Source organism: Schistocerca americana, chromosome 9 (genome assembly GCF_021461395.2).
Source record: "Schistocerca americana isolate TAMUIC-IGC-003095 chromosome 9, iqSchAmer2.1, whole genome shotgun sequence".
NCBI lineage: Eukaryota > Metazoa > Arthropoda > Insecta > Orthoptera > Acrididae > Schistocerca > Schistocerca americana.
The window spans coordinates 202679776-202704624 of record NC_060127.1 but is presented as its reverse complement, the minus strand read 5'-3'; the positions used below and the strand labels follow the sequence as shown (position 1 = coordinate 202704624).

Below are 24849 nucleotides of genomic sequence, written 5' to 3'. Positions count from 1 at the left end.
AGAATAATATACAGAAGAATGGAAAAGAAAATTGAGAATGCGCTAGGTGACGATCAGTTTGGCTTTAGGAAAAGTAAAGGGACGAGAGAGGCAATTCTGATGTTACGGCTAATAATGGAAGCAAGGCTAAACAAAAATCAAGACACTTTCATAGGATTTGTCGACCTGGACCAATATAAAATGGTGCAAGCTGTTCGAGATTCTGAAAGAAGTGGGGGTAAGCTATAGGGAGAGACGGGTCATATACAATATGTACAACAACCAAGAGGGAATGATAAGAGTGGACGATCAAGAACGAAGTGCTCGTGTTAAGAAGGGTGTAAGACAAGGCTGTAGCCTTTCGCCCCTACTCTTCAATCTGTACATCGAGGAGGCAATGATGGAAATAAAAGAAAGGTTCAGTAGTGGAATTAAAATACAACGTGAAACGATATCAATGATACGATTCGCTGATGATATTGCTATCCTGAGTGAAAGTGAAGAAGAATTAAATGATCTGCTGAACGGAATGAACAGTCTAATGAGTACACAGTATGGTTTGAGAGTAAATCGGAGAAAGACGAAGGCAATGAGAAGTAGTAGAAATGAGAACAGCGAGAAACTTAACATTAGGATTGATGGTCACGAAGTCAATGAAGTTAAGGAATTCTGCTACCTAGGCAGTAAAATAACCAATGACGGACGGAGCAAGGAGGACATCAAAAGCAGACTCGCTATGGCAAAAAAGGCATTTCTGGCCAAGAGAAGTCTACTAATATCAAATACCGGCCTTAATTTGAGGAAGAAATTTCTGAGGATGTACGTCTGGAGTACAGCATTGTATGGTAGTGAAACATTGACTGTGGGAAAACCGGAACAGAAGAGAATCGAAGCATTTGAGATGTGGTGCTATAGGCGAATGTTGAAAATTAGGTGGACTGATAAGGTAAGGAATGAGGAGGTTCTACGCAGAATCGGAGAGGAAAGGAATATGTGGACAACACTGATAAGGAGAAGAGACAGGATGATAGGACGTCTGCTAAGACATGAGGGAATGACTTCCATGGTACTAGAGGGAGCTGTAGACTTAGATTGGAATACGTCAAGCAAATAATTGAGGACGTAGGTTGCAAGTGCTACTCTGAGATGAAGAGGATAGCACAGGAAAGGAATTCGTGGCGGGCCGCATCAAACCAGTCAGTAGACTGATGACCAAAAAAAAAATATTGTTCCTAGAATGAAATTTTCACTCTACAGCGGAGAGTGCGCTGATATGAAACTTTCTGGCAGATTAAAACTGTGTGCCAGACCGAGACTCGAACTCGGGACCTTTGCCTTTCGCGGGCAAGTGCTCTACCGACTGAGCTACCCAAGGACGACTCACGCCGCGTCCTCACAGCTTTACTTCTGCCAGTACCTCGTCTCCTACCTTCCAAACTTCACAGAAGCTCTCCTGCGAACCTTACAGAACTAGCACTCCTGGAAGAAAGGATATCGCGGAGACATGGCTTAGCCACAGCCTGGGGGATGTTTCTACAATGAAATTTTCACTCTACAGCGGTGTGTGCGCTGATATGAAACCTCCTGGCAGATTAAAACTGTGTGCCGGACCGAGACGCGAACTCGGGACCTTTGCCTTTTGCGGGCAAGTGCTCTACCGGAGGCAAAGGTCCCGAGTTCGAGTCTCGGTGCGGCACACAGTTTTAATCTGCCAGGAAGTTTCATAAATACTGTTGTTAGTACCAAAATATAATAAACATCTCAATGATTTTTTGGGAAACGCTTTGACTAATGAACCTGTGTAGGAATTTTGAGCTATCTCTCATTTATAGATCAATTGCACTGTGAGGGTGAAGATAATGCTAAATATTCAGCCCGTTCTGGGGCGTGTCCCTCTAAGCATATCACTCCAGCGTGTGCAACCAACGAAGTCGTGTGCAGCATGGCCAAAATCTTCATAGTAGTAGCATGCCCATCAATGGCCAGAAGACAACTGTCGTGTGACGAGTGGGGGGCTTTTTACTGCTGTTTCTGTTGAAAGACTCGGTTGGTCTCAATCACAGTGGCTCGTACGTTGATGGCACGTTACGCTCGGAGCCTGAAGATGATGCTTTTTGCCGTCGAAACTAGTAACATGTCTTGAACAAGCGACGTTGGATTATAATACCGGTGTTGGTTTCAGTTACCATTATTCAAGTACTATCGTAGCGACCATCCTCCACCACCTCGATGACGCTCCGTCGCCGGCACGTATTAATCCATAAAACAAGCTCCTCAGCCTGTTATGGACATCCCAACCACCTCCATCATTCACACCACCACCTCCCCTGCTCCCACCGTCACTACGTGGAGGGCTTCCTCCAGCCCACCGCCATATTTCCCCCCCCCCTCTCCCCCCGCCCCACTTCCTCTGAAATGCGCAGACAGCGTGGGAAAGGTGGAGTGGAAAGCTGGGTGTTCACCACTGAGGATGTTCTGGGCGGACGGAAACATTTTTTTTTTGTAAAATTTCATTTTCGTTATTTTTTAAATTTCTTTTCTAGAGCACATGAACAGTTGGCTGCATGCAGCGCCCATGCAGTCGCCCGAAGGCCCTCCATTGACGTAGACTCTGGAAACGAGGACCTGTACCACCAATACCGATGAGGCGTGCGTGGCAACCATGTCGCGCACCGCATCAGCTGCCGAAAGAGCGAGACGTAGAGAAAACGAAACTATCTTGCACTGTAACAGAGAACTGAATAAATGATCAGGTCACACTGCGAGGTATAACACCACTGTTCAGTGGCAAAAAAAAAAAGATTACATGAACATTGACACGAAATTTAACCAGAAAAATGAACAAGTTTCGACTTTATATTTATTACTGAGCACTGCCCCACACACTGCCATTAAAGTAAACTGGAAATGCATTAATAAATATCAGGTCGCAGTAAATTTTGAACAATAAAAAGAAACATACAGAATTGACACAAATGAGCATTCGCCTTCAAACTGTAACATAGCTAACGTTTCTCTGCATGCCCAGTTAGCAATCCAAAGCAGTACACGTAAGAAGCAAACAGCGGCTGCTCTAAGTCATACCAAAGCTTACTCAAACTACAAAACTGTGCCTTAAACTAGGCTTCAGTTCAAGGTGCGAACCTAACTCCTTTAAAACTAAACGTGTGCTAGCCATAGTTCAAGGTGGAACCTAACTCCTTTAAAACTAAACGTGTGCTAGCCATAACTTAAAATCAGGCCTCAGTTCAAGGAGGGTACTTAGCCCCTTTAAGACTAAACAGGCCTTATAATAATAATAATCAAAGGCCTTATAATAATAAAGTGCGTCTTAGGCTACTGAAGCCCCACCAAGTCAGTATAATTCATTGTGTAAGACTTACAAAAGAAAGGCAAGGGCCGCCACTGAGAGATGAAGATGACAGCGACAACACACACACTTCCGTTGTGATTTAGTATAATTCGAGGGCAACCAAATAACAATCAAGACGCACATAACAAACAACGTGAATAAGCGTAAAACATGTCGTAAAACGGATCAAAGAGCCACAAGGCCCTCGCATTTCTAAAAGCACTAAAAGGCACAACAACACGTCAATTTACAACGCGTACACACGAAACCAATGTAAGCAATCACGACAGCAATAGGTAAACGGTCAATACGTCAGAAAGTACAGCTCTATCTTTCGCGTGGTTGAACTAGCAAAAACGTACGACACATGTGTGCCTCATTACCAATAACGCGCCACAGTGGAACTTCTCGTACTCGAGCTATAACCGATTCCCGAACGAGAGATCCCAACAAACGAGAACACACAAGCCAATGACACTACCAGCTGGCTTTATAAATACACTCTTGCTCATAAATTAAGGATAATGCTGATAATGGTGAAACAATGCTGTAGTGGGCGGTTTGCGGTGACTGTGTGTTGAATATGGCTTAAAGAACACATATTGATGACGTTATAATGAGTAGAATACTAGGGCGACTCGAGGCTGGTCAAACACAGCAGGTCGTAGTACGGGCCCTCCGTGTGCCACAAAGTGTGATCTCAAGATTCCAGCACACAGGAAACGTGTCCAGGCGCTACAGTACGGGACGTCCACAGCGTACAACACTACAAGAAGACCGATATCTCACCATCAGTGCCCGCAGACGGCCACGGAGTACTGCAGGTAGCCTTGCTCGGGACCTTACCGCAGCCACTGGAACAGTTGTCTCAGGACACGCAGTCTACAGACGACTGAACAGACACGGTTTATTCGCCGGAACACCTGCAAGATGCATTCCACTGACCCCTGGTCACAGGAGAGCCCGTAAAGCCTGGTGTCAAGAACACAGTAGATGGTCATTGGAACAGTGGTCCCAGGTTATGTTCACGGATGACTCCAGGTATAGTGTGAACAGTGATTCTCGACGGGTTTTCATCTGGCGTGAACCAGGAACCAGATACCAACCCCTTAATGTCCTTGGAAGGGACCTGTATGGAGGTCGTGGTTTGATGGTGTGGGGTGGGATTATGATTGGTGCACGTACTCCCCTGCATGCCTTTGACAGAGGAACTGTAACAGGTCAGGTGTATCGGGACGTCCTTTTGCACCAGTATGTCAGCCTTTTCAGGGGTGCAGTGGGTCCCACCTTCTTCCTGATGGATGATGACACACGGCCCCACCGAGCCGCCATCGTGGAGGAGTACCTTGAAACAGAAGATCTCAGTCGAATGGAGTGTCCTGCCTGTTCTCCAGACCTAAACCCCATCGAGCACGTCTGGGATGCTGTCGGTCGACGTATCGCTGCACGTCTTCAAACCCCTACGACACTTCAGGAGCTCCGACAGGCACTGGTGCAAGAATGGGAGGCTATACCCCAGCAGCTGCTCGACCACCTGATCCAGAGTATGCCAACCCGTTGTTCGGCCTGTGTACGTGTGCGTGGTGATCATATCCCATACTGATGTCGGGGTACATGCGCAGGAAACAGTGGCGTTTTGTAGCACATGTGTTTCGGGACGGTTTTCTCAACTTATCACCAATACTGTGGACTTACAGATGTCTGTTCCGTGTGTTCCCTGTGTACCTATGCTATTAGCGCCAGTTTTCTGTAGTGCCACGTTGTGTGGCACCACATTCTGCAATTATCCTTATAGCTCGTGGGTGAAGACCGTAGGAAGAATTCGAACCGCTGGACCAACAACGCACGCCCGACATGTGTAACTAATCCTTGCTCGCGCATCAAAGCAGAACCGCTCCCCATGGAGCTATACTCGATTCCCGAAAACGCGGCACAAAATAGACCAGAAACACAGAAGCGTTTTACCCTTCCTGCAAAAGTACACCGACTGTTGCATGTGAGTTGCCAGTCACCGACATGAATTGTAATCTGGCGCTGATATAAGCTAATACAATCTGCACAATTCTTCTCCCTTGCAAAATAAGTCAACAAATGATGTGACGGCGGACAGAACAATGCAGTATCGTTTCCACTTTCATAAGCGTACTGTACCGCAAATGCGCAACTTTCTTGGCTAAACAAACTCTTCGGACAGCGGACATGAACAAACTATAAAACCGAACACTTCAAACACCAGGTGAGAAGTACGACTGGAGAACTCAACAAGGACTTAGCTGACCGTTGTTAGTAAGAAGAATTCACAAGTTCACTACGTTGTCCATCTTTTCTTTTTCTTTTAGGTCATCAGTCTTCTGACTGATCTGATGCGTCCCGCCACGAATTCCGCTCTTGTGCCAACCTCTTTACCTCAGAGTAGCACTTGCAGTCTACGTCCTCAATTATTTGCCGGATGTATTTTAATCTCTGTATTATTCTATAGTTTCTGCCCTCTGTAGCTCCCTCTAGTACCGTGGAAGTTAATTCCCGTTGCCTTAACAGATGTCCTATCATCCTGTCCCTTCTTGTCAGTGTTTTCCACATATTCCTTTGCTCTCCAATTCTGCACAGAACATCCTCATTCCTTACTTTTTCAGTCCACCTAATTTTCAACATTCGTCTGTAGTACCACATCTCAAATGCTTCGATTCTCTTCTGTTCCGGTTTCGCCACAGTCCTTGTTTCACTACCACACAATGTTGTGTTCCAAACGTACTGTCTCATAAATTTGCCCATGACGTCGTGATATCACTCATGTCAGTTGAGCAGCAAAATACACAACGAGGAAAACATGGTGCTGACTGCCTGAGTCAGCCAAGCCTACCTGCTAGTTCCGTACTCAAGCGGCGTGAGGGAGAGGGGCGTGAGGGAGCGAGGGGCGTGAGGGAGAGAGGGGCATGAGGGAGCGAGGGGCGTGAGGGAGAGAGGGGCGTGAGGGAGCGAGGGGCGTGAGGGAGAGAGGGGCGTGAGGGAGAGAGGGGCGTGAGGGAGAGAGGGGCGTGAGGGAGAGAGGGGCGTGAGGGAGAGAGGGGCGTGAGGGAGCGAGGGGCGTGAGGGAGAGAGGGGCGTGAGGGAGAGAGGGGCGTGAGGGAGAGAGGGGCGTGAGGGAGAGAGGGGCGTGAGGGAGAGAGGGGCGTGAGGGAGAGGGGCATGAGGGAGCGAGGGGCGTGAGGGAGCGAGGGGCGTGAGGGAGAGAGGGGCGTGAGGGAGAGAGGGGCGTGAGGGAGAGAGGGGCGTGAGGGAGCGAGGGGCGTGAGGGAGAGAGGGGCGTGAGGGAGAGAGGGGCGTGAGGGAGAGAGGGGCGTGAGGGAGAGAGGGGCGTGAGGGAGAGAGGGGCGTGAGGGAGCGAGGGGCATGAGGGAGAGAGGGGCGTGAGGGAGAGAGGGGCGTGAGGGAGAGAGGGGCGTGAGTGAGAGGGGCATGAGGGAGCGAGGGGCGTGAGGGAGCGAGGGGCGTGAGGGAGAGAGGGGCGTGAGGGAGAGAGGGGCGTGAGGGAGAGAGGGGCGTGAGGGAGCGAGGGGCGTGAGGGAGAGAGGGGCGTGAGGAAGCGAGGGGCGTGAGGGAGAGAGGGGCGTGAGGGAGCGAGGGGCGTGAGGGAGCGAGGGGCGTGAGGGTGCGAGGGGCGTGAGGGAGCGAGGGGCGTGAGGGAGAGAGGGGCGTGAGGGAGAGAGGGGCGTGAGGGAGCGAGGGGCGTGAGGGAGAGAGGGGCGTGAGGGAGCGAGGGGCGTGAGGGAGAGAGGGGCGTGAGGGAGCGAGGGGCGTGAGGGAGCGAGGGGCGTGAGGGTGCGAGGGGCGTGAGGGAGAGAGGGGCGTGAGGGAGAGAGGGGCGTGAGGGAGAGAGGGGCGTGAGGGAGCGAGGGGCGTGAGGGAGAGAGGGGCGTGAGGGAGAGAGGGGCGTGAGGGAGAGAGGGGCGTGAGGGAGAGAGGGGCGTGAGGGAGCGAGGGGCGTGAGGGAGAGAGGGGCGTGAGGGAGAGAGGGGCGTGAGGGAGCGAGGGGCGTGAGGGAGAGAGGGGCGTGAGGGAGAGAGGGGCGTGAGGGAGAGAGGGGCGTGAGGGAGAGAGGGGCGTGAGGGAGAGAGGGGCGTGAGGGAGCGAGGGGCATGAGGGAGCGAGGGGCGTGAGGGAGCGAGGGGCGTGAGGGAGAGAGGGGCGTGAGGGAGAGAGAGAGAGAGAGAGAGAGAGAGAGAGAGAGAGAGAGAGAGAGAGAGAGAGAGAGAGGCGTGAGGGAGAGAGAGAGAGAGAGGCGTGAGGGAGAGAGAGAGAGAGAGGCAGAGAGGCGTGAGGGAGAGAGAGAGAGAGAGGCGTGAGGGAGGGAGAGAGAGAGAGGCGTGAGGGAGGGAGAGAGAGAGAGGCGTGAGGGAGAGAGAGAGAGAGAGAGGCGTGAGGGAGAGAGAGAGAGGCGTGAGGGAGAGAGAGAGAGAGACGTGAGGGAGAGAGAGAGAGAGAGAGAGAGAGAGAGAGGCATGAGGGAGAGAGAGAGAGAGAGAGAGAGAGAGAGGCGTGAGGGGGAGAGAGAGAGAGAGAGAGAGAGAGAGGCGTGAGGGGGGAGAGAGAGAGAGAGAGAGGCGTGAGGGAGAGAGAGAGAGAGAGAGAGAGAGAGAGAGAGAGAGAGAGAGAGAGGCGTGAGGGGGGAGAGAGGCATGAGGGGGAGAGAAGCGTGAGGGGGAGAGAGGCGTGAGGGGGACAGAGGCGTGAGGGGGGACAGAGGCGTGAGGGGGACAGAGGCGTGAGGGGGGAGAGGCGTGAGGGGGAGAGAGGCGTGAGGTCGCGCAAACAGCCGTGAGGGAGCGTCAGGCTGACGGACGATCCACATCGAAGGTGGCAGGATTTCTGAAATGTGCAGAAGGTGGTGCCACGTTGCACACTCGATTACCCATCCACAGTCACATCAGCGTATCCTCCTCTCCCTGGTACCCTTCCCACCCTCACCTCCCACATTTTACTGCCTATCCCTCACTCCCAATCTATCCCACACTCTACCACCCCTGTTACACCGGCACGAATTACACCCCGCTGTGCCACCCTCACCAGCCACACCCCACACAACACCCATCAGCAGCTGCACTGACTAACCCAGCGCAATATCCTACCCTCTCCAATTCCCCACCCCATCCCACAGCAAACAGAAAATCCCAGCACAGACAGTATGTCAGCACTAGCACCATATAACTAGAAAATAGCCCAGGCCCCACTGAACAAATGAACACTGTGCCCTCCCCTGGAGCTTCTCTCCCAGCTGTGCACACCTTCATTCTGTCCCATCCAGGCCCTAAACGCCAAATCCCTCACCCTCGAAATCAGAAAGCATGACCCCCCACTTTTCTGTCAACCAAATCGTACCCCACAAACACTTCGTTCTCATCAAATCAACCGAACCCACTTCCAACAGACCTTCTCATCAAAGTCCCCCACATTAGCCTTGGTCCTCATGCGTCCCTCACTCCTTTCAACATGTGCTGGAGTTACGATGTGCTTGGTGCTCAGTAAGGCGTCCCTCCTTATGGCAGTCAGACGTGGTTGACCAAAACCTTGACGACGGGTATGTTGCCTTAATGTTCCCATCCAGTCCAGTATCAGGGCAGTGTTACATCCAAGTGCCCCACAAAAATGGATATTGCACGATTAGACCAGCCAGCCAAATGAAGACCTACAATGTGGCCCCTTTTAAACTCTGCTAGGTGCTGATAACGATGTACACACGGGTAAGAGACATCTCCATGTCATTTACAGTGATCACTCAACACCTGACACTGTTTACGCTACTTATATATCCTACCAGGTCTGGTAACAACACTAAACACGAATAACACTACTGCACTCTGCTGGTGCTTCTTCCTTTCATAAAAAATTATAACTCTAATCATTTAGATACCTGTCAATGGTGTGTACGTGTACATTGACATTCGACCCAATACAGACGCGACTTCCGCGTTGATTCTTGGCAAGCAGTAGAAGCATTTCTTAGAAGCGCTCTGAGCGCATCATCTCACTACAAGAGTTAGCATGGCGACGGTAAGACACACTCCTACATAGCACCGGTAGCAATGAAGTGGACGTGCCAGAGGGTGCCACGCAAAAATAGGATAAAACCAACTTTATTTGCCTCGATCCCACCGGTTTAGTGTCACTATGCTGAATGGTGACATTCAATCCCTTTTGGAATTCAACGTAGTATACAATTGGCTTACCACGTAGGAAAAGTACTTTGGCAGCAAAACATCCTGACAACCGAAAGGAAACGGGGGCGGGGGTAGCATTATACAGTCTGTTTATAAATGAATGGAGCGGTTTTAAAAATTAATAATAAATCGATATACTATTTTGTATGAGCAAATCTTACAGCATAATCAGTAGTAGCTTTCGAAGTTTCTCATGCATTGATCGCAATCCTCCAATCAAGGACACGCATGTACATGGCAATCAAATTCTTCCCATACTTGATGTAGCATGTCCTCCATGATCATCTGTAGTGCATGCTTTATCTGATCACCCCCACATCCAAAGAACGCCAGCCTCCCTCCTGTCCCCCCTCCTTCACTCCCATGATCTCAAAGCTTAGGCCCAATCTCATAGCAGAGGAGGTGGTCGCTGAACTCAGCTGCAGTCTTCCATAGAAATACGCGCATCATATCTTCAGTGACACAGGCCGCACCTTGCTCCTGTGCATATTCACAGAGCGTGCTACCACTATCAATCGCCTCCTCACGGAGCGAGTCCTTATGTGCAATCACCATCACTAGGTCGAACGCACCAAATCCTTCCCCCAATCCTACAGATGGGAAAAATGCCTCCTGATTGTAATAATCGTTCCACCTGCCTCCACTGTAAGCAATCTGACTTCCTTAAGCAATGTTACAACCTAGGTGGCCCCCTACCTGCAACACCTGCAGTGGTGTTCACCCTACTCAGCCAAGTACAAGGCCAAACCCCTCATCCTTGAAACGTGAATTAACTGTGCTAGTATATCCTATTGACCATCCCATCCATCGCAACAACTCCCTCCAACCACATCTCATTGTTTCCTTACCATAGTCCTCCAAAATATACATCCCTTCCAACGACCACACACCTTGGCGATCCTCATTTTGACTATTCCCAATTCCCTACTGTCCACAGATGCACAGATGCCACAGTCCAACCCCAAGCTCCCAGCTTCTGGTACTTACATGACATACCAGAAATGGACTTAAACATCCCATTAACAGCACAGAACAAGTACAAATACTTCATAGAAAATCCAACAAATCCCATGGTCAACACCTCACGGAATGCCCTAAATCACCCCCCTTGCAAGCCAGTATGCCGCTATTCTCTCCACAGGCTACTATTCTGACCTGTGGAAAACCTCAAACATCCTACTTTTCCTCAAACTGAACAATCCCCCCACTGATACCTCCTCGTACCATCCTGTTTCTCTCACCACAGTGTTTAGCAACGTCTTTGAATCCATCATCTCCTGATACACCCACCGACATCTGCACCAGCACCATCTGCTTTCATTTACGCAGAGTGTCTTCTGACCCTCGATCTCTGGTGATGGTCAAATTCTGAAACTCACCCATCTCCTATTCCAACAGCTCAACAACTGTCAATCCGAAATCTTTCAAAAATGGTTCAAATGGCTCTAAGCACTATGGGACTTAACATCTGAGGTCATCAGTCCCCTAGACTTAGAACTACTCAGACCTAACTAAGGACATCACACACATCGATGCCCGGGGCAGGATTCGAACCTGTGACGGTAGCAGCAGCGCGGTTCTGGACTGAAACGCATAGAACCGCTCGTGCACAGCGGCCGGCCGGCAATCTTTGCTCCCTTGACCTACAGAGAGCACATGGCAGCATTTGGCAGTCAACTATGTCCACCTTATTGAATCCTTACTATCCAGTCACTGATCCTATGTCATTGTTAACAACACCGATTCCTGGATCTTCCATCCCACTGCAGGAGTGCCTCAAGGTTCCATTCCATCTCTCCTTTCCTTTGCCTCTTACACACTGCCAATATGCCCAAACCACCTCCTCCTGTCCACTTCTTTTAGTATGCTGACGACACTGCTTTCCTCACCCTTGTCCTATCCTCCAGAAATCCCAACGATCCCTCCGAATCCAACTCAATCAGTTTACCTCCTGGTGAAGCTCCTTAAGATTAACCCCTCCAAAACCCAAGCAATAATTACAGGATGCACCGCCTACACCTCTTGTCTGCATGACTTTCACCTCGCGATTTATGACGGTCCTTCCTAGCTAACTAGCACACTAGAATATCTTGGACTAACCTTCAAGCGGCAACTAAGGCGGAATCCTCACATACTGACTGTAACACTTATATGATTAGGAGTAAGTTTATTTTGTATAACTGTGTATTTGCAATTTATGAAATGTGTTTTCTGTGTTGTTTAAACTCTTTGATCTATGGCAAGAAAATTAGAGTGTTGTAATGTATATATGAAAACATCAAAAGAATGCGTTGAAAATTTTAATTATTATAATATGAATATGTTTATAAGAAGAGTATCTTTGTTAAAAGTTGGTTCATGCTTAGGACGAATGTATTTGTAACATGTAAACACTGTAGGGAAGTCCCTCCGCAACAAAGTGGCATGGCGCGATGTAAAAGGTGGGATTGGCGGTCCAACTGAGCGGCTCCTTTGTGTGAACGGCACGCAGTGTGTGGCTGGCCGCAGCACGGTACACCTCGATGGTGCTAAGAGAGGCAATTGGAAGTGCACTGTAAGGGATTTGCCTCGGATGTAAATCTGGCTATTATTTGGTATTCACTGCATAAGAGAATGTCTTTAACATGTTGCAAATCCGAGGCCAAGAAGAGAATATATAGAGTATTCGCTCATAAAGAGCCTTGAGTACAGTTAGCCGCTATTGCACCTGCCACCAATCTTCCCCACTGCTTCACAAACTTTCGGTTAAGTAAAGTATGTGGGCATGGACCAGTTAATTTGTGTGTTGTTTCAATAATAATCACATAAAATATAAATTCCTTTCTGGAACCATATTTTCAATCCTGAGAACGAACCTACGCAGGGTCCTCACCTAAGTGCTACTAAAACCGAGTATCCTGATTTAAATGAACAATTCTTGCATTCATTTGTTTAAAAGTAATGTTTTATCTATAGTAAAAGGAGTAGAAAAAGTTAAAGCTAAAACCACAAAAGTGAAGTTCGATAGTCTTTTGCGAAAGTATCCTTAGTTTATTGTAAAATATAGTTTTGTAGGATTACAGTGCAAGATTGTGTAAATATTATTGCAAAGAATACCTGCTTCACAGGTAATTAATACATATAAGTCTTTAATGAACAGATTTACGATAGTATTGTTAGAAGAAAAATTATGTGCAATTTTAAAGAATGTATATTTTTGATACCCATAATGAAAGGTTTCTTTTTTGAACTTAATTAAGCCCAGTGTTGTATTTTATTGTCTTGCAAAGTGATTTATGAACTACTCCAAGCGAAGTGAATGATTAGTTTTTAGAGGTGGTCTTCACTGTTGTAATAACTAAAGATCTGTGACTAGTTAAACTATACCAGTTTATGGGTCCCCATCATATTCTCCAACTACTAAGAAAAAAACTGAACTACTGTTGCTAATAAGGAAAACTGCCGTATGTAGAGGAGCTTAAACAGTGTATTTAAGATGTTATTCAATTTTATTTGTGTTATTTCATGTGAGTCAAGATAGAAGACCCTCATGTCCAAATTTAGTTCGGCACATCATGCAGCGACATTTCAGTATTTGATTAAGTAACGCTCTTGAGTGTGGCTGTTATTACTTTGAGCTTGGTGCAAATTTGCTCCCCATAATTTACTGGCGTGTGTGTTACTGGTAACTGCTGCTACACGCTGTGGCAGTTGTATCCTGTTTGCTATTCATAGGGAAATCTCAACAAAAGTAACTTCAGTAACCAATATTCAATTTTCTCAAATATATATTTCCAAATTAATGTGCCTAACTCGGCTGGAGGCCATTTCTCTCATTCATTTATGATTTTACCACTTTCATTAACTCCCAAGATTATTCCACAAAATTCGAAATTATAGTCCGATACCTTTATCCATTTGACACACGCGGGGTCAAACTTCGAAATCTTCTCAGAGGATAACAGTAGCGTGTTTCACGGCACGTTAGTCTCTGCCCAACAGAGAGCCCACAACATACTAAAATTGCTAAAACTATTAACTGGCTGAATGTCGGAACAACATCCCTCCACTGTCCTTCACACATACAAATCCCTGATGCATCTCATTCTTTGCTATGCAAACGTTGCATTGATATCTGCCGCACACAACTTCTGTAAGACCCCCAGAGCCTCGAACGCCATGCTTTAGACCTAGCTTTTGGCATCTGATTACTTTACCCTACATGGATCCATTACCAACCCACCAAATTCCGAGCTCTCCTCTCTCACACTGAAGAAACTCGACTCCAACAATCCTATTTTGTCCCCTCTCCATTCCAAAACCAGAGCGATGCCCCGCCTCTAGCTACACATCCCACCAACCCTCCACTTGCACACCCACCACTTCCTTGTGCAAAGAAATTTCAACCGTCTCCTTCTTCCGGACCACAAACTCCACCGCCGCAAATACCTGTCCTGCTAACTCTGAATCCACCTCACTGTATCCATCCCCAAGAGCTCCCTCCTTGTCCTCTTCCCATAACACACCTTTTCCCCGTCCCTGTCGCTCCCCACTCACTTTTCCTTTCAAATTTGTAGATTCCAACACCAGCTACGTCTCCCTTCTTGTCCCCCGCAGCCACCCCTTTCCTAATCACCACCTCTTACCAGTCCGAAAAAAAAAGTCCAAATGGCTCTGAGCACTGTGGGACTTAACATCTGTCGTCATCAGTCCCCTAGAACTTAGAACTACTTAAACCTAACTAACCTACGGACGTCACACACGTCTATGCCCGAGGCACGATTCGAACCTGCGACCGTAGCAGTCGCGCGGTCCCGGACTGAAGCGCCTAGAACCGATCGGCCACGTCGGCCGGCTACCAGTCCTCATCAACCACCACTCTCATACCTTCCTCCATAGCCGCCTTACGTTTCATGCAACGTATCATCCGAAGGCAGGTCCTTTTCCAGTTTTAGGGAAAGAGTACAGTGCTCAGTTTTTCATGGTAAGTGTCTCCTCTGTCGTGTTCAGTGTTTCTCAAGTATTTGAAGTGTTTTTTTAACAGTGATATCTGCCCAATTTCTTATCACTGATTTTAAACTGGTCGTAAAGACAGCAGTATTTTTTACATTTTACCAATAACATCAGCTTTTAATTTTTTTTTATTCGTAGTAAATACGTCACCTTGTTTTTTGTTTGACATCTAAGTTAGGGAATAATAGCTAAAGAGTGGCTCGACTGTACTGCTTCCAGCCTAGCCTTCCCCTTTCCCCTCTCCTACCCCCTCCCCACCCCGCCCACATGGGGCGAGGGGTGTTGAAATAACAATAAAGGAAAAAAATAGTTCACGACAGTTTTAGCTCCTGACGATGATGATAGAGGCAATCGTCGAAAGCTCGGAATTTTACTCAGAATTTTTTATGCACAAATTAGCTATTTGATTGCAGATAGCAATTTTAAACGGGGCTTTAAGACCAGTTTGTTTCCTGTTTTATTGACGGACTACATAACTTCCCTGCTAAAATAGCATCACCTATACAGAAATGTCTGTAATCTCTGAGATCAAAGAAACAAATACATAGACTACAAGTCTGCCTACGGCATTCTTTGCTGCATTGTGTATCTTGGAGCATCTCTGTCTACTATCCAGTACCTTTGACGTGTTTCTGTTGACAGTATTCTGTGCCTGCGTCTTTGCGTTGAGTGGTCGTCAGCAAAAAATAGAGTGAACAAGATCTCGTCGTCTATAGGGTCACCCATTCCTCCGCATTTCCTTTTCCATGATTTTAGTGCCTCCTCTAGGTAGATTTTAGAGTGTAGGGGGGAGTGTGCATCCCTGGCGTACGTAGTCCCTTTGTCACCTCAAACTCGTGGGATAGTTGATTTCTCACTTTTACCATTCCCGTGCAACCTTGGTAGAGCAGTCTGACAGCTTTGACATAGCTCGATGACACACCATTATCAATTAGACTTGTCCATAGCTTGTTCTGTGGAACTATGTCATAAGCTTTCAGGAGGTCTACAAAGACAAGGTGGGTTGTAAGCCCCTTGCTGTCCTTTCCTCCACTAGGTTTATGAGGGTAAATACTCCATCAGTTCAGGTGCGACCAGTGCTGAATCCATTTTGTTCTTCAGATTCAGTTATTTCTTCTTCTATCCTCTTTTTTAGGATACGGTGATAGGCTCTAGCCATGGATGGCATTACAGTAATACCACGATAGTTTGCACAATTCCTCCTGTTGCCCTCCTTAAATATTGATGTAATTGTTGCGTTTTTCCACTCCTTTGGGGCTCCGTCACCTCTATATATGAATATATATGAATATGTAATCTAGTTTTTTTCTGAAATTATAATCATTTGTTCGTCTGTACATGCATAGAGTGTATTAAAGATGCACAAATAAGCCATAAAGCAGTAAAAAGGGGGTTATCTGACTCGATTAGGGAGAAGTGTATTCTATACTTAACATGACTATACAGATACATTTCAGTTTATTAGAAATACTTTTTTTAAAGATAATAAATAATGACGATCTTCCAAAAGGATATATTCGACTTCATTATATGTTCTACATGAGGTAAGATGCAGTTTTAGCTTACGCATCTGAAGTAAATATTTACATTGGCGCCTTTAAGTGGCTGGTTTTGTGGTTCAAAGTAGGCACTCCCTGAGTCCCTGATGAAGCACCTTGCCCACTGTTCTCAACAACCGGGAAAACACACATAAAATTTCATTTGTCAACACGGCAGTACATAACAGCAGTGGTCCCGCATGTAAGACCTCTTAAAGTATGCCCCATCCCCACCGCAATCTCCCATTTTTTAAACAATCGTACTTCCACGCCTAACACAGTTTCCAGCGTCAGACTACTTCCGAAATGAGTCATTCTTTTAAATATTTGGCTGTACGTAAAAGAGAAAAGTTTAGCAAAAGTCTGACAGTGCGTTTACATTTTTCTGAATGTATGAAATATCGGAGGAGTCTCGGTAATTTGTACTCCGTATTATAGTAAACAGCTCGTGGTCTTGCGATAGCGTTCTCGCTTCCCATGCACGGTGTCCCGGGTTCGATTTCCGGCGGGGTCAGGGATTTTCCCTGCCTCGAGATGACTAGGTGTTGTTGTGTCGTCTTCATTATCATCATTCATCCCCATTACGGCCGGAGGAAGGCAATGGCAAACCACCTCCGCTAGGACCTTGCCTAGTACGGGGGTGCGGGTCTCCCGCATCGTCCCCTACGCTCTTCGGGGTACGACCCCATCATTATAGTAAAACTAGTTTTCCACCTATCTTAAGGTTTACGATGTCGTATCCAGTAAGCTACGTGTAATGCAATGACACAATTTTGCATGTACACTGAATTGTATCAAGGCGTGCCGAAAACTAACGCCACCGAATTTTTTATGTGAAAACTCTTACGGATTTTTAACTGTATTGACCCGAAAATAAGCCGCTGGCACACAAGTCGCGTCCCTAAATTTTGAAGAAAAAATAAAAAAATTTTGAACGAAAATAAGCCGCATGCTGATTGAGAGGAGAAAAATTACGAAAAATTTATTTCTGTTTACATGTAAGACGTGCATATGTACCATAAACATTTGTTCTAACATTTGATACAACACATTGGCAACATATTTTGTCTTTTTCCTCTCATCGGTACCAGCGCCGCTATTCGCTTCACCACTCTCAGTCTCTCTCCTATGATTTTATTCAGTCTCTTCCCACATTACGTCACCCTCGCTGCCATCCAGCAATCCGATATGCAGCTTTTCTTGAAACCCTTGATGACGGACTCTGACGATCTGGAGGACCATGGAACAAGAATTCACTCACACAAAAAGGTGACTGGTGGCTTCTTGATCATACTAGAGAGTACGAGGACATGGTCTTCTTCCAGGAGCCAATCTGTATACATTTTTCGAAGGCTGTCCTTGAATGGTGTTTTTTTATGTCCACACCTAGTACCTGTAATTTTGATGTCGTGCCTCCAGATATTACGACAGGATCTGTCTTTCATGCAGCAAGTTTATCTTTTACTTCGGCAGTGAGACATTCCTTAAAAGCATCCAAAACTACCATGCTTTTCTTAGCAATCGGAGCCCAGGGTTTGCGATTCCAAAGGGTAGACAACCAGTGAACCATCAGTTGCGCTGTCATCCAGTTGGTGACGAATCACTAAACCTATAGGAGAATTTTCACGTGGGCGTGGTTTTTCTCTTCGGAATAACGTAAGGGAGTAACTTCTCCCCAACGGCTGTAGTAGCTAACATTGCAGTTATTCTATTTTTTTCATTCCCAGTTCCTCTTAATGAGACACTCTGTAGCCATTTCATGTCTACTGCCGTACTGGTGGGCATGTCAAAAATACTGGCGTTTCATCAGAATTGCCGATCTGATGGAAAGGGTTTGAGAGACACTTTCACAACTGAATAACATAACGCTGAAGTTAGCAGCTGTTCTGCGAAATCTGCTGGCATCCTCTGTGCTAGGGTAGTACGTCCTTGGTCGGAGAGCAAGATCATTTCTCCACATAAACCGACCAGTACTCGCACGAGATTCTTGTTGTGGCACGTTGAAGATTTTTGCGATCTCGAAGGCCTTCAGTTGGACAGTGTTATATCCTAGCCAGTAATGCCACCCGAGCCCGCTGCCAAAAGGTTGGCAGCATCAAAGTCCGGACGCCGTCCGCATAAGCAGCGCCAGCGAGACAGGAAATCGCCGCAAGTCTGCGCGCGCCACCGCTGGCTTCTGGGTTCTTAAGCGCTGGAGTCGCGAGCGCTAGGACAGTTCTGTATTCGCCGCTCAGTTGTATACTCGCCACCGAATTGTGTACTTGCTAGTCAGTTGTGTGTTCATCGCAGCAGAGTTGTTGTTTGTCGTCAGCCGACGCTGACCTAGCCGCTCCGACTCGAACTAGACAGATTTCTGTAGACACGGAGTTCACTACTGTGTTGCTGTATCTTCGTTAATAAAGATAAGTACCGACTTTTATTTAATCAGAGTGTTTGGGTTTTCATCTTTCTGTTCACTGTTCCAGCGGACCGGTCGGCCCGCTATTAAAAGTGTGGCGGTGACTTCGTAAGCCGTTTCTACAGCGAATTGCTTGTCGCTACGAACACCGCCACAAAACTGGCGACGAGGACTTCCGAACTCGTGTGCAGAGCTGGTTCACCTTGTTTCTGGTTATACTAATTATAGCGATACAATTTTGGGGGCTGGTTTCATTTGTGTTCACTATGTCTGCCGAATTACAACAGTTGATCTTGTTACAGAGTCAGCAAATACAAAGTCTGGTGGACGCAACCGCCAAACAAGCGGCTAATCCTCCAACACAAAAGGAACAAGCACAGGCAGCACCACCTTTCCGTGCTTTTGATGCATCACGAGAAGAATGGCGAGAATATTTCGCGCAGTTGCAGGCGCACATGACAGTCTACAAAATCACAGGTACTGAGCGGCAGCTTTATTTAATTTCCACTGCAGGCGTGGAAGTCTATCGACTACTTTGTAAGTTGTTCCCGGAATCCCAGCCAGAAGCTTTAGACTATGACGTTGTTGTTACCAAGCTTGCTGAGTATTTCGAGTCGCGAGTTCATGTGGCAGCAGCCAGATTCAAGTTCTTCAGATTAAAGAAACTGCCACATCAATCTAATAAACAGTGGTTAACAGATTTACGGGGCCTCACCCGTCAGTGCCGATTTAATTGTGTGTGTGGAGCTTCCTACAGTGATGTCATGTTATGAGACGCTATTACTCAAAACATTGCAGATTCTCGTATTCGTGCTGCTATCTTAAAGTTGCCTGACCCGTCATTAGAGACTGTGATGAACATCATTGAAGCCCAAGATACTTTTGACTATGCTGAGTGTGAGTTAGATCAGCCATGTATTTCTCAAATTGCCTGTGCTAAGCAAGTTATGTCACGCCCGCGGCCCCACCGGCAGAGTCAGACTGTAAACACTAGCCGGCCGCGTCATGTTAAACACATTCGTCAGCCGCGTGTGCAAAATGATAGAGTTAAGTCTTGCCCTAAGTGTGTTCTTGCTCATCCTCGTGAACGTTGCCCGTTAAGAAACGCGGTTTGTCACTTTTGTCAAAGGAAAGGACACATCCAGACTGTTTGTTTGCGTAAACGCAAGAACAATTCTAGTGCTGCCCAGCCCATGGATATTCATGTTCTTCAAAGCCAGCCCGCCCAGAAGGTCGCGTTTAAAGACTCTTCCACGGTTCGTGTGGGTAATAAACTTGTTCGCAATAAGCCACCCACCCAGCCCTCTGCTATGTGACCCAAGCGTAATTCAAACGCTGTAAAACGTAATGTACAGACTGCAAGTGCAGCGGGAGTTGTTGTTCCACCCGCCCAACCCACGAGTTGTCGTAAGCAGCAAACACGCGCTAAACGCGCTGATTTTGTGTCTTCCGCCTCCACTGCACCGATCCAGAGACAGTGTAATAAACTATTTGTGAAGCTACGCATCCAGGATAAGACCTTCAATTTTCAATTAGACACGGGTGCGTCTGTGACTCTCATAAATAGTGCTACGTATGCGGCTATCGGCCGCCCTAAACTTTCAGCGGCAAAACATTCTTTGGCTACTTATAGTGGAGAACAAATTCCTGTGTTGGGTGTATGTAGCGTGCCAGCCACATTCCGTGGCAATACAAAAACAGTTTCATTCACAGCCCGCATCTCGTGGTCGTGTGGTAGCGTTCTCGCTTCCCACGCCCGGGTTCCGGGGTTCGATTCCCGGCGGGGTCAGGGATTTTCTCTGCCTCGTGATGGCTGGGTGTTGTGTGCTGTCCTTAGGTTAGTTAGGTTTAAGTAGTTCTAAGTTCTAGGGGACCTACGACCACAGCAGTTGAGTCCCATAGTGCTCAGAGCCATTTTTTTTTTTTTTTTTTTTAGTTTCATTCACAGTGCTCCGCGCTACAGACAGTGTAAACATTTTCGGATTAGACTGTTTTGACTTGTTTGGCCTGTCTATCCAAGACAATGTGTTGCAAATTAATTCTGTTGTTGTTCCTCAAGACAGCATAACCGATTTGTGTAAACGATACAGTGACTTATTTAAAGATGAACTAGGTTGTGCTGCGAACTTTGCCGCTCATATTACGTTAAAAGATAATGCTCAGCCTCGATTTTGTCGTGCTCATCCAGTGCCTCACGCCCTCCGGGCACCTGTAGAAGATGAACTTCGTCGTTGGCAAAACAACGGTGTTATTCAACCCGTTTCAGCGAGCTAGTGGGCTTCTCCCTTAGTTATTATAAAGAAACCGTCTGGCTAGTTACGTTTGTGTGCTGATTTTAAGTCGGCAGTTAATCCTCAGACTGTCATTGATTCTTTTCCTTTGCCTAGACCGGAAGAGCTGATGGATAAGTTAGGGGAAGCTTGTTTCTTTTCCAAAATTGATCTCCGTGAAGCATATTTGCAATTGCCCCTCGACGAGCAATCACAACAGTATTTTGTCATAAACACGTCGTTGGGGTTGTTCCGTTTTCTGCGTTTGCCTTTTGGTTGTGCGTCAGCTCCAGCTGTTTTTCAGCGTTTTTTGTCACAACTTCTGGCTAATGTGCCATCGTGTTGCAACTATTTAGACGATATTGTTGTGTCCGGTCGGACGCCTGCTGAACATTTCCGTAATTTGGAGTGTTTGTTTAAAGTGTTGTCTCAGGCAGGCCTACGTTGCAACATCGATAAATGTTCATTTTTTCTTACGGAGCTGGAGTATCTGGGACATGTTATTAATGCTCAAGGCATTCATCCCTCCCAGTCACATTTAGCAGCTATTCGTGATTTGCCCGCCTCTCGCAATCTGCATGAATTGCAAGCAGTTCTTGGCAAATTGACATATTATATTAGGTTTATACCTAATGCATCACAGATTTTTGCACCGTTGCATCGTCTCCGCCGTAAGAATGTTCCGTTTGTGTGGTCAGCTGATTGCCAATCAGCCTTTCAGCAGCTTAAAGAGGCTTTATTGAATGATCGTTGTCTGGTCCATTACGACCCTAACAAGCCTCTGGTGTTAGCTTGTGATGCCTCTTCTTTCGGCCTCGGTGCTGTGTTGTCTCACCGAGTCGGTAACACCGAACGTCCTATTGCGTTCGCATCTAAATTCCTAAACAAAGCTCAGTGTAATTATAGCCAATTGGACAAGGAAGCGTTGGCTATTGTGTTCGGTGTCACAAAATTCCATCACTATCTCTATGGTAGACCGTTCTATTTAGTAACAGATCACAAGCCCCTGACGTCACTGTTTCATCCGTCTAAACCAGTTCCTCAGCGGACAGCTCAGAGACTACAACGTTGGGCTCTTTTGTTATCACAATACCAGTATGAGATACTGTATCGCCCTACAGCTCAGCATGCAAACGCTGACGCGCTTTCTAGATTGCCGATTGCTGCGGATGATGTCTTCGATTCCTCTGACGACTCTTGCCATCAGATTGACGCCGATGAGCATCAATCCCTCCGGGATTTTCCGATTGATTATCGTCAGGTGGCACGTGAGACAGCTACGGATCCTCATCTGAGTTTACTATTACGTTTTGTTCAACGTGGTTGGCCGTCCAAGGCAAAGGACATATCGGATCCTGTGGTTCGTCGCTATTATCCGCAACGTCATCTGTTGTCTGTTTCGCACGGAGTTTTGCTGTTACGCACCGAGAATGACCAGCTTCGTGTAGTGGTTCCCCAAGCGCTCCAATCCAAGGTCCTCGGCTTGTTGCATCAAGGTCATTGGGGAGTGGTCCGAACCAAGCAGCTTGCCCGCCGTCATTGTACATGGATCGGCATTGATAAGCAGATTACGCAGATGTCTACAGATTGTTCGACGTGTGCCGAACACCAAGCTGCTCCGCCTCAACGTTATTTTGAGTGGGCACGTCCTGCCGGTCCCTGGCAGCGAGTACATATTGATTTCGCTGGTCCATATTGGAATTCTCGTTGGCTCATCGTGATAGATGCATTTAGTAATTTTCCGTTTGTTGTGCCCACGCAGTCTACAACGTCTGCACAAACTATACAGGCGTTGACTTCAATTTTTTGTATTGAGGGTCTTCCAGAAGTTTTAGTGTCTGACAATGGTCCACAATTTACCTCTGCTGAATTTGAAAGTTTTTGTTCTGCCAATGGCATTCGCCATGTTCTTACTCCGCCGTTCCACCCTCAATCGAATGGTGCAGCGGAACGTTTTGTACGCACATTCAAGGATCATATGGACCGCCTTCGTGCTACGCACTCTCGTCAGCAGGCCCTCATCACGTTCCTGTCGTCGTACCGGACCACGCCACGCGGCGGCCCTTCGCCTGCGGAGCTTCTCCACGGCCGTCGTCATCGCACCCTACTACGGTTGTTGCACCCCCCGGATCGACCCGCCGCTTCTGAGCATCGCACGCGTTTTCAGCGCAACGACGCCGTTTTTTTCAGAGTTTATCACGGTCGCCGTCGTTGGGAACGTGGTACCGTGATAAGTGTCCAGGGTCGCGGTTTTTATACTGTTCAAGGTGCTACTGGGGTGCACAGGAGGCATCAGAACCAGTTGCGCCGCGCTGGCCGCCCGGATTCTGCCGCTCGTTCTTTGTCCACAGATTTGGTCCGCGGCGGGTTCCAGCCGCGCCTTCCGACTTCGCTGCCGCCCCCAGGGCAGCAGCAGCAGCCGTCGCCGCTACCACGCCGACAGCCCGTCCCGTTGATGCCTCCCGCACAGCTTCATCCGGGAGCGCCCCAGGTGGTCGCTCCGGCGCCTGCGGTCCCTCTTCAGTCGCCGCCGCCTTCGGAGCTGATGGACGTCGACCCCTCAGCCGGGCCTCCTTCCCAAGCGGTGGCTGTGCAGCCTGTCCTGCAGCCGCTTTCCTTGGGCACCCCCAAGGAGTCTGACACCGCAGCGCCTTGTCCGGCGCCCACTCAGCAGCCGTCGACGCAGCGTCAGGAGACGCTGCCTCTCTTCGTGGTTCCCGACGCCTCGTCGCGTCCAGTACCAGAAGCTGTGCCCGTGGTCACAGGCGTGCACCCTGACCTCGGTTTTCAGTCGGTGTTTCCCGAGGCCCCGCGCAGCCAATGCTGGGGTGCGGACCGGGGACTGCCACCGACAACAGTCTCCGCCCCGGTCTCTTCTGCTACGCCTGCGGCCAGACCCCTCCCCCGCCGTCGACACTCGCCACGTCATTATTCAACGACGGTGCGGCGATTTGGGGGGGAGGAGTGTTATATCCTAGTCAGTAATGCCACCCGAGCCCGCTGCCAAAAGGTTGGCAGCATCAAAGTCCGGACGCCGTCCGCATAAGCAGCGCCAGCGAGACAGGAAATCGCCGCAAGTCTGCGCGCGCCACCGCTGGCTTCTGGGTTCTTAAGCGCTGGAGTCGCGAGCGCTAGGACAGTTCTGTATTCGCCGCTCAGTTGTATACTCGCCACCGAATTGTGTACTTGCTAGTCAGTTGTGTGTTCATCGCAGCAGAGTTGTTGTTTGTCGTCAGCCGACGCTGACCTAGCCGCTCCGACTCGAACTAGACAGATTTCTGTAGACACGGAGTTCACTACTGTGTTTCTGTATCTTCGTTAATAAAGATAAGTACCGACTTTTATTTAATCAGAGTGTTTGGGTTTTCATCTTTCTGTTCACTGTTCCAGCGGACTGGTCGGCCCGCTATTAAAAGTGTGGCGGTGACTTCGTAAGCCGTTTCTACAGCGAATTGCTTGTCGCTACGAACACCGCCACAAAAGACAGTTTCTCGTGTGATAGGCATCCCGTCTTTTCTCTTTTCTTGCACATAGGAAAGAACCTTAGCTTCAAGTTCCGGATACTTGCCACATTTCGGCCCTTTGACCGACTTTCTCGTTGAAACTGCCTTTTTATTTTTATTTTGAAACAACCGAGCGTCGCACATTATAGTCGTCCCACCCATACTTTCTTCCCACCTGTCTGTTGGTTGTGGGTGTGGCATAACGCACCACTGTGGGCAGTTTGCTTGCATCGTAACTGCCCCGAATTTCTTTCTCTGATGATGTTTTTCGCTTTAAATGGTCGTTCATATCGTCATAAATCAGGCTTTCTTACCAGTTTCTGACTGAAACTATAATACGTGGGTTGGAACTTAAATAGTGGCAACACTTTTGTGGAGACACTGTGCAATCGAATCTACTATTGTCGCTGACAGCACACGTTGTTGACATATCTACCTTACCTCCGAACAAATGGACTCGCCCGTCCCACGTCACCGGCGTGTCCACAATCGAGGGAAACACAGGCACCTGTGAGCGAGCGGTCTAAAGTAACGGTGTCACTATGTTTTCGAAACAGGAACAACGGAGTTGGATCAAGACTGAACGTGCCAGAGGTCGTACA

General features: G+C 47.9%; 1 protein-coding gene across 1 annotated transcript in view; it reads left to right on the top strand.

Moving 5' to 3' along the window:
• The window catches only part of LOC124550822 (SH3 domain-containing protein C23A1.17-like), a 124126-nt gene that overhangs the window by 37863 nt on the left and 61414 nt on the right, over positions 1 to 24849 (top strand). Inside the window, exon 2 of the mRNA XM_047125548.1 lies at positions 23012 to 23509. Coding sequence (XP_046981504.1) covers positions 23012 to 23509 — 498 coding nt within the window. The remainder of the gene's footprint in view (positions 1 to 23011; positions 23510 to 24849) is intronic.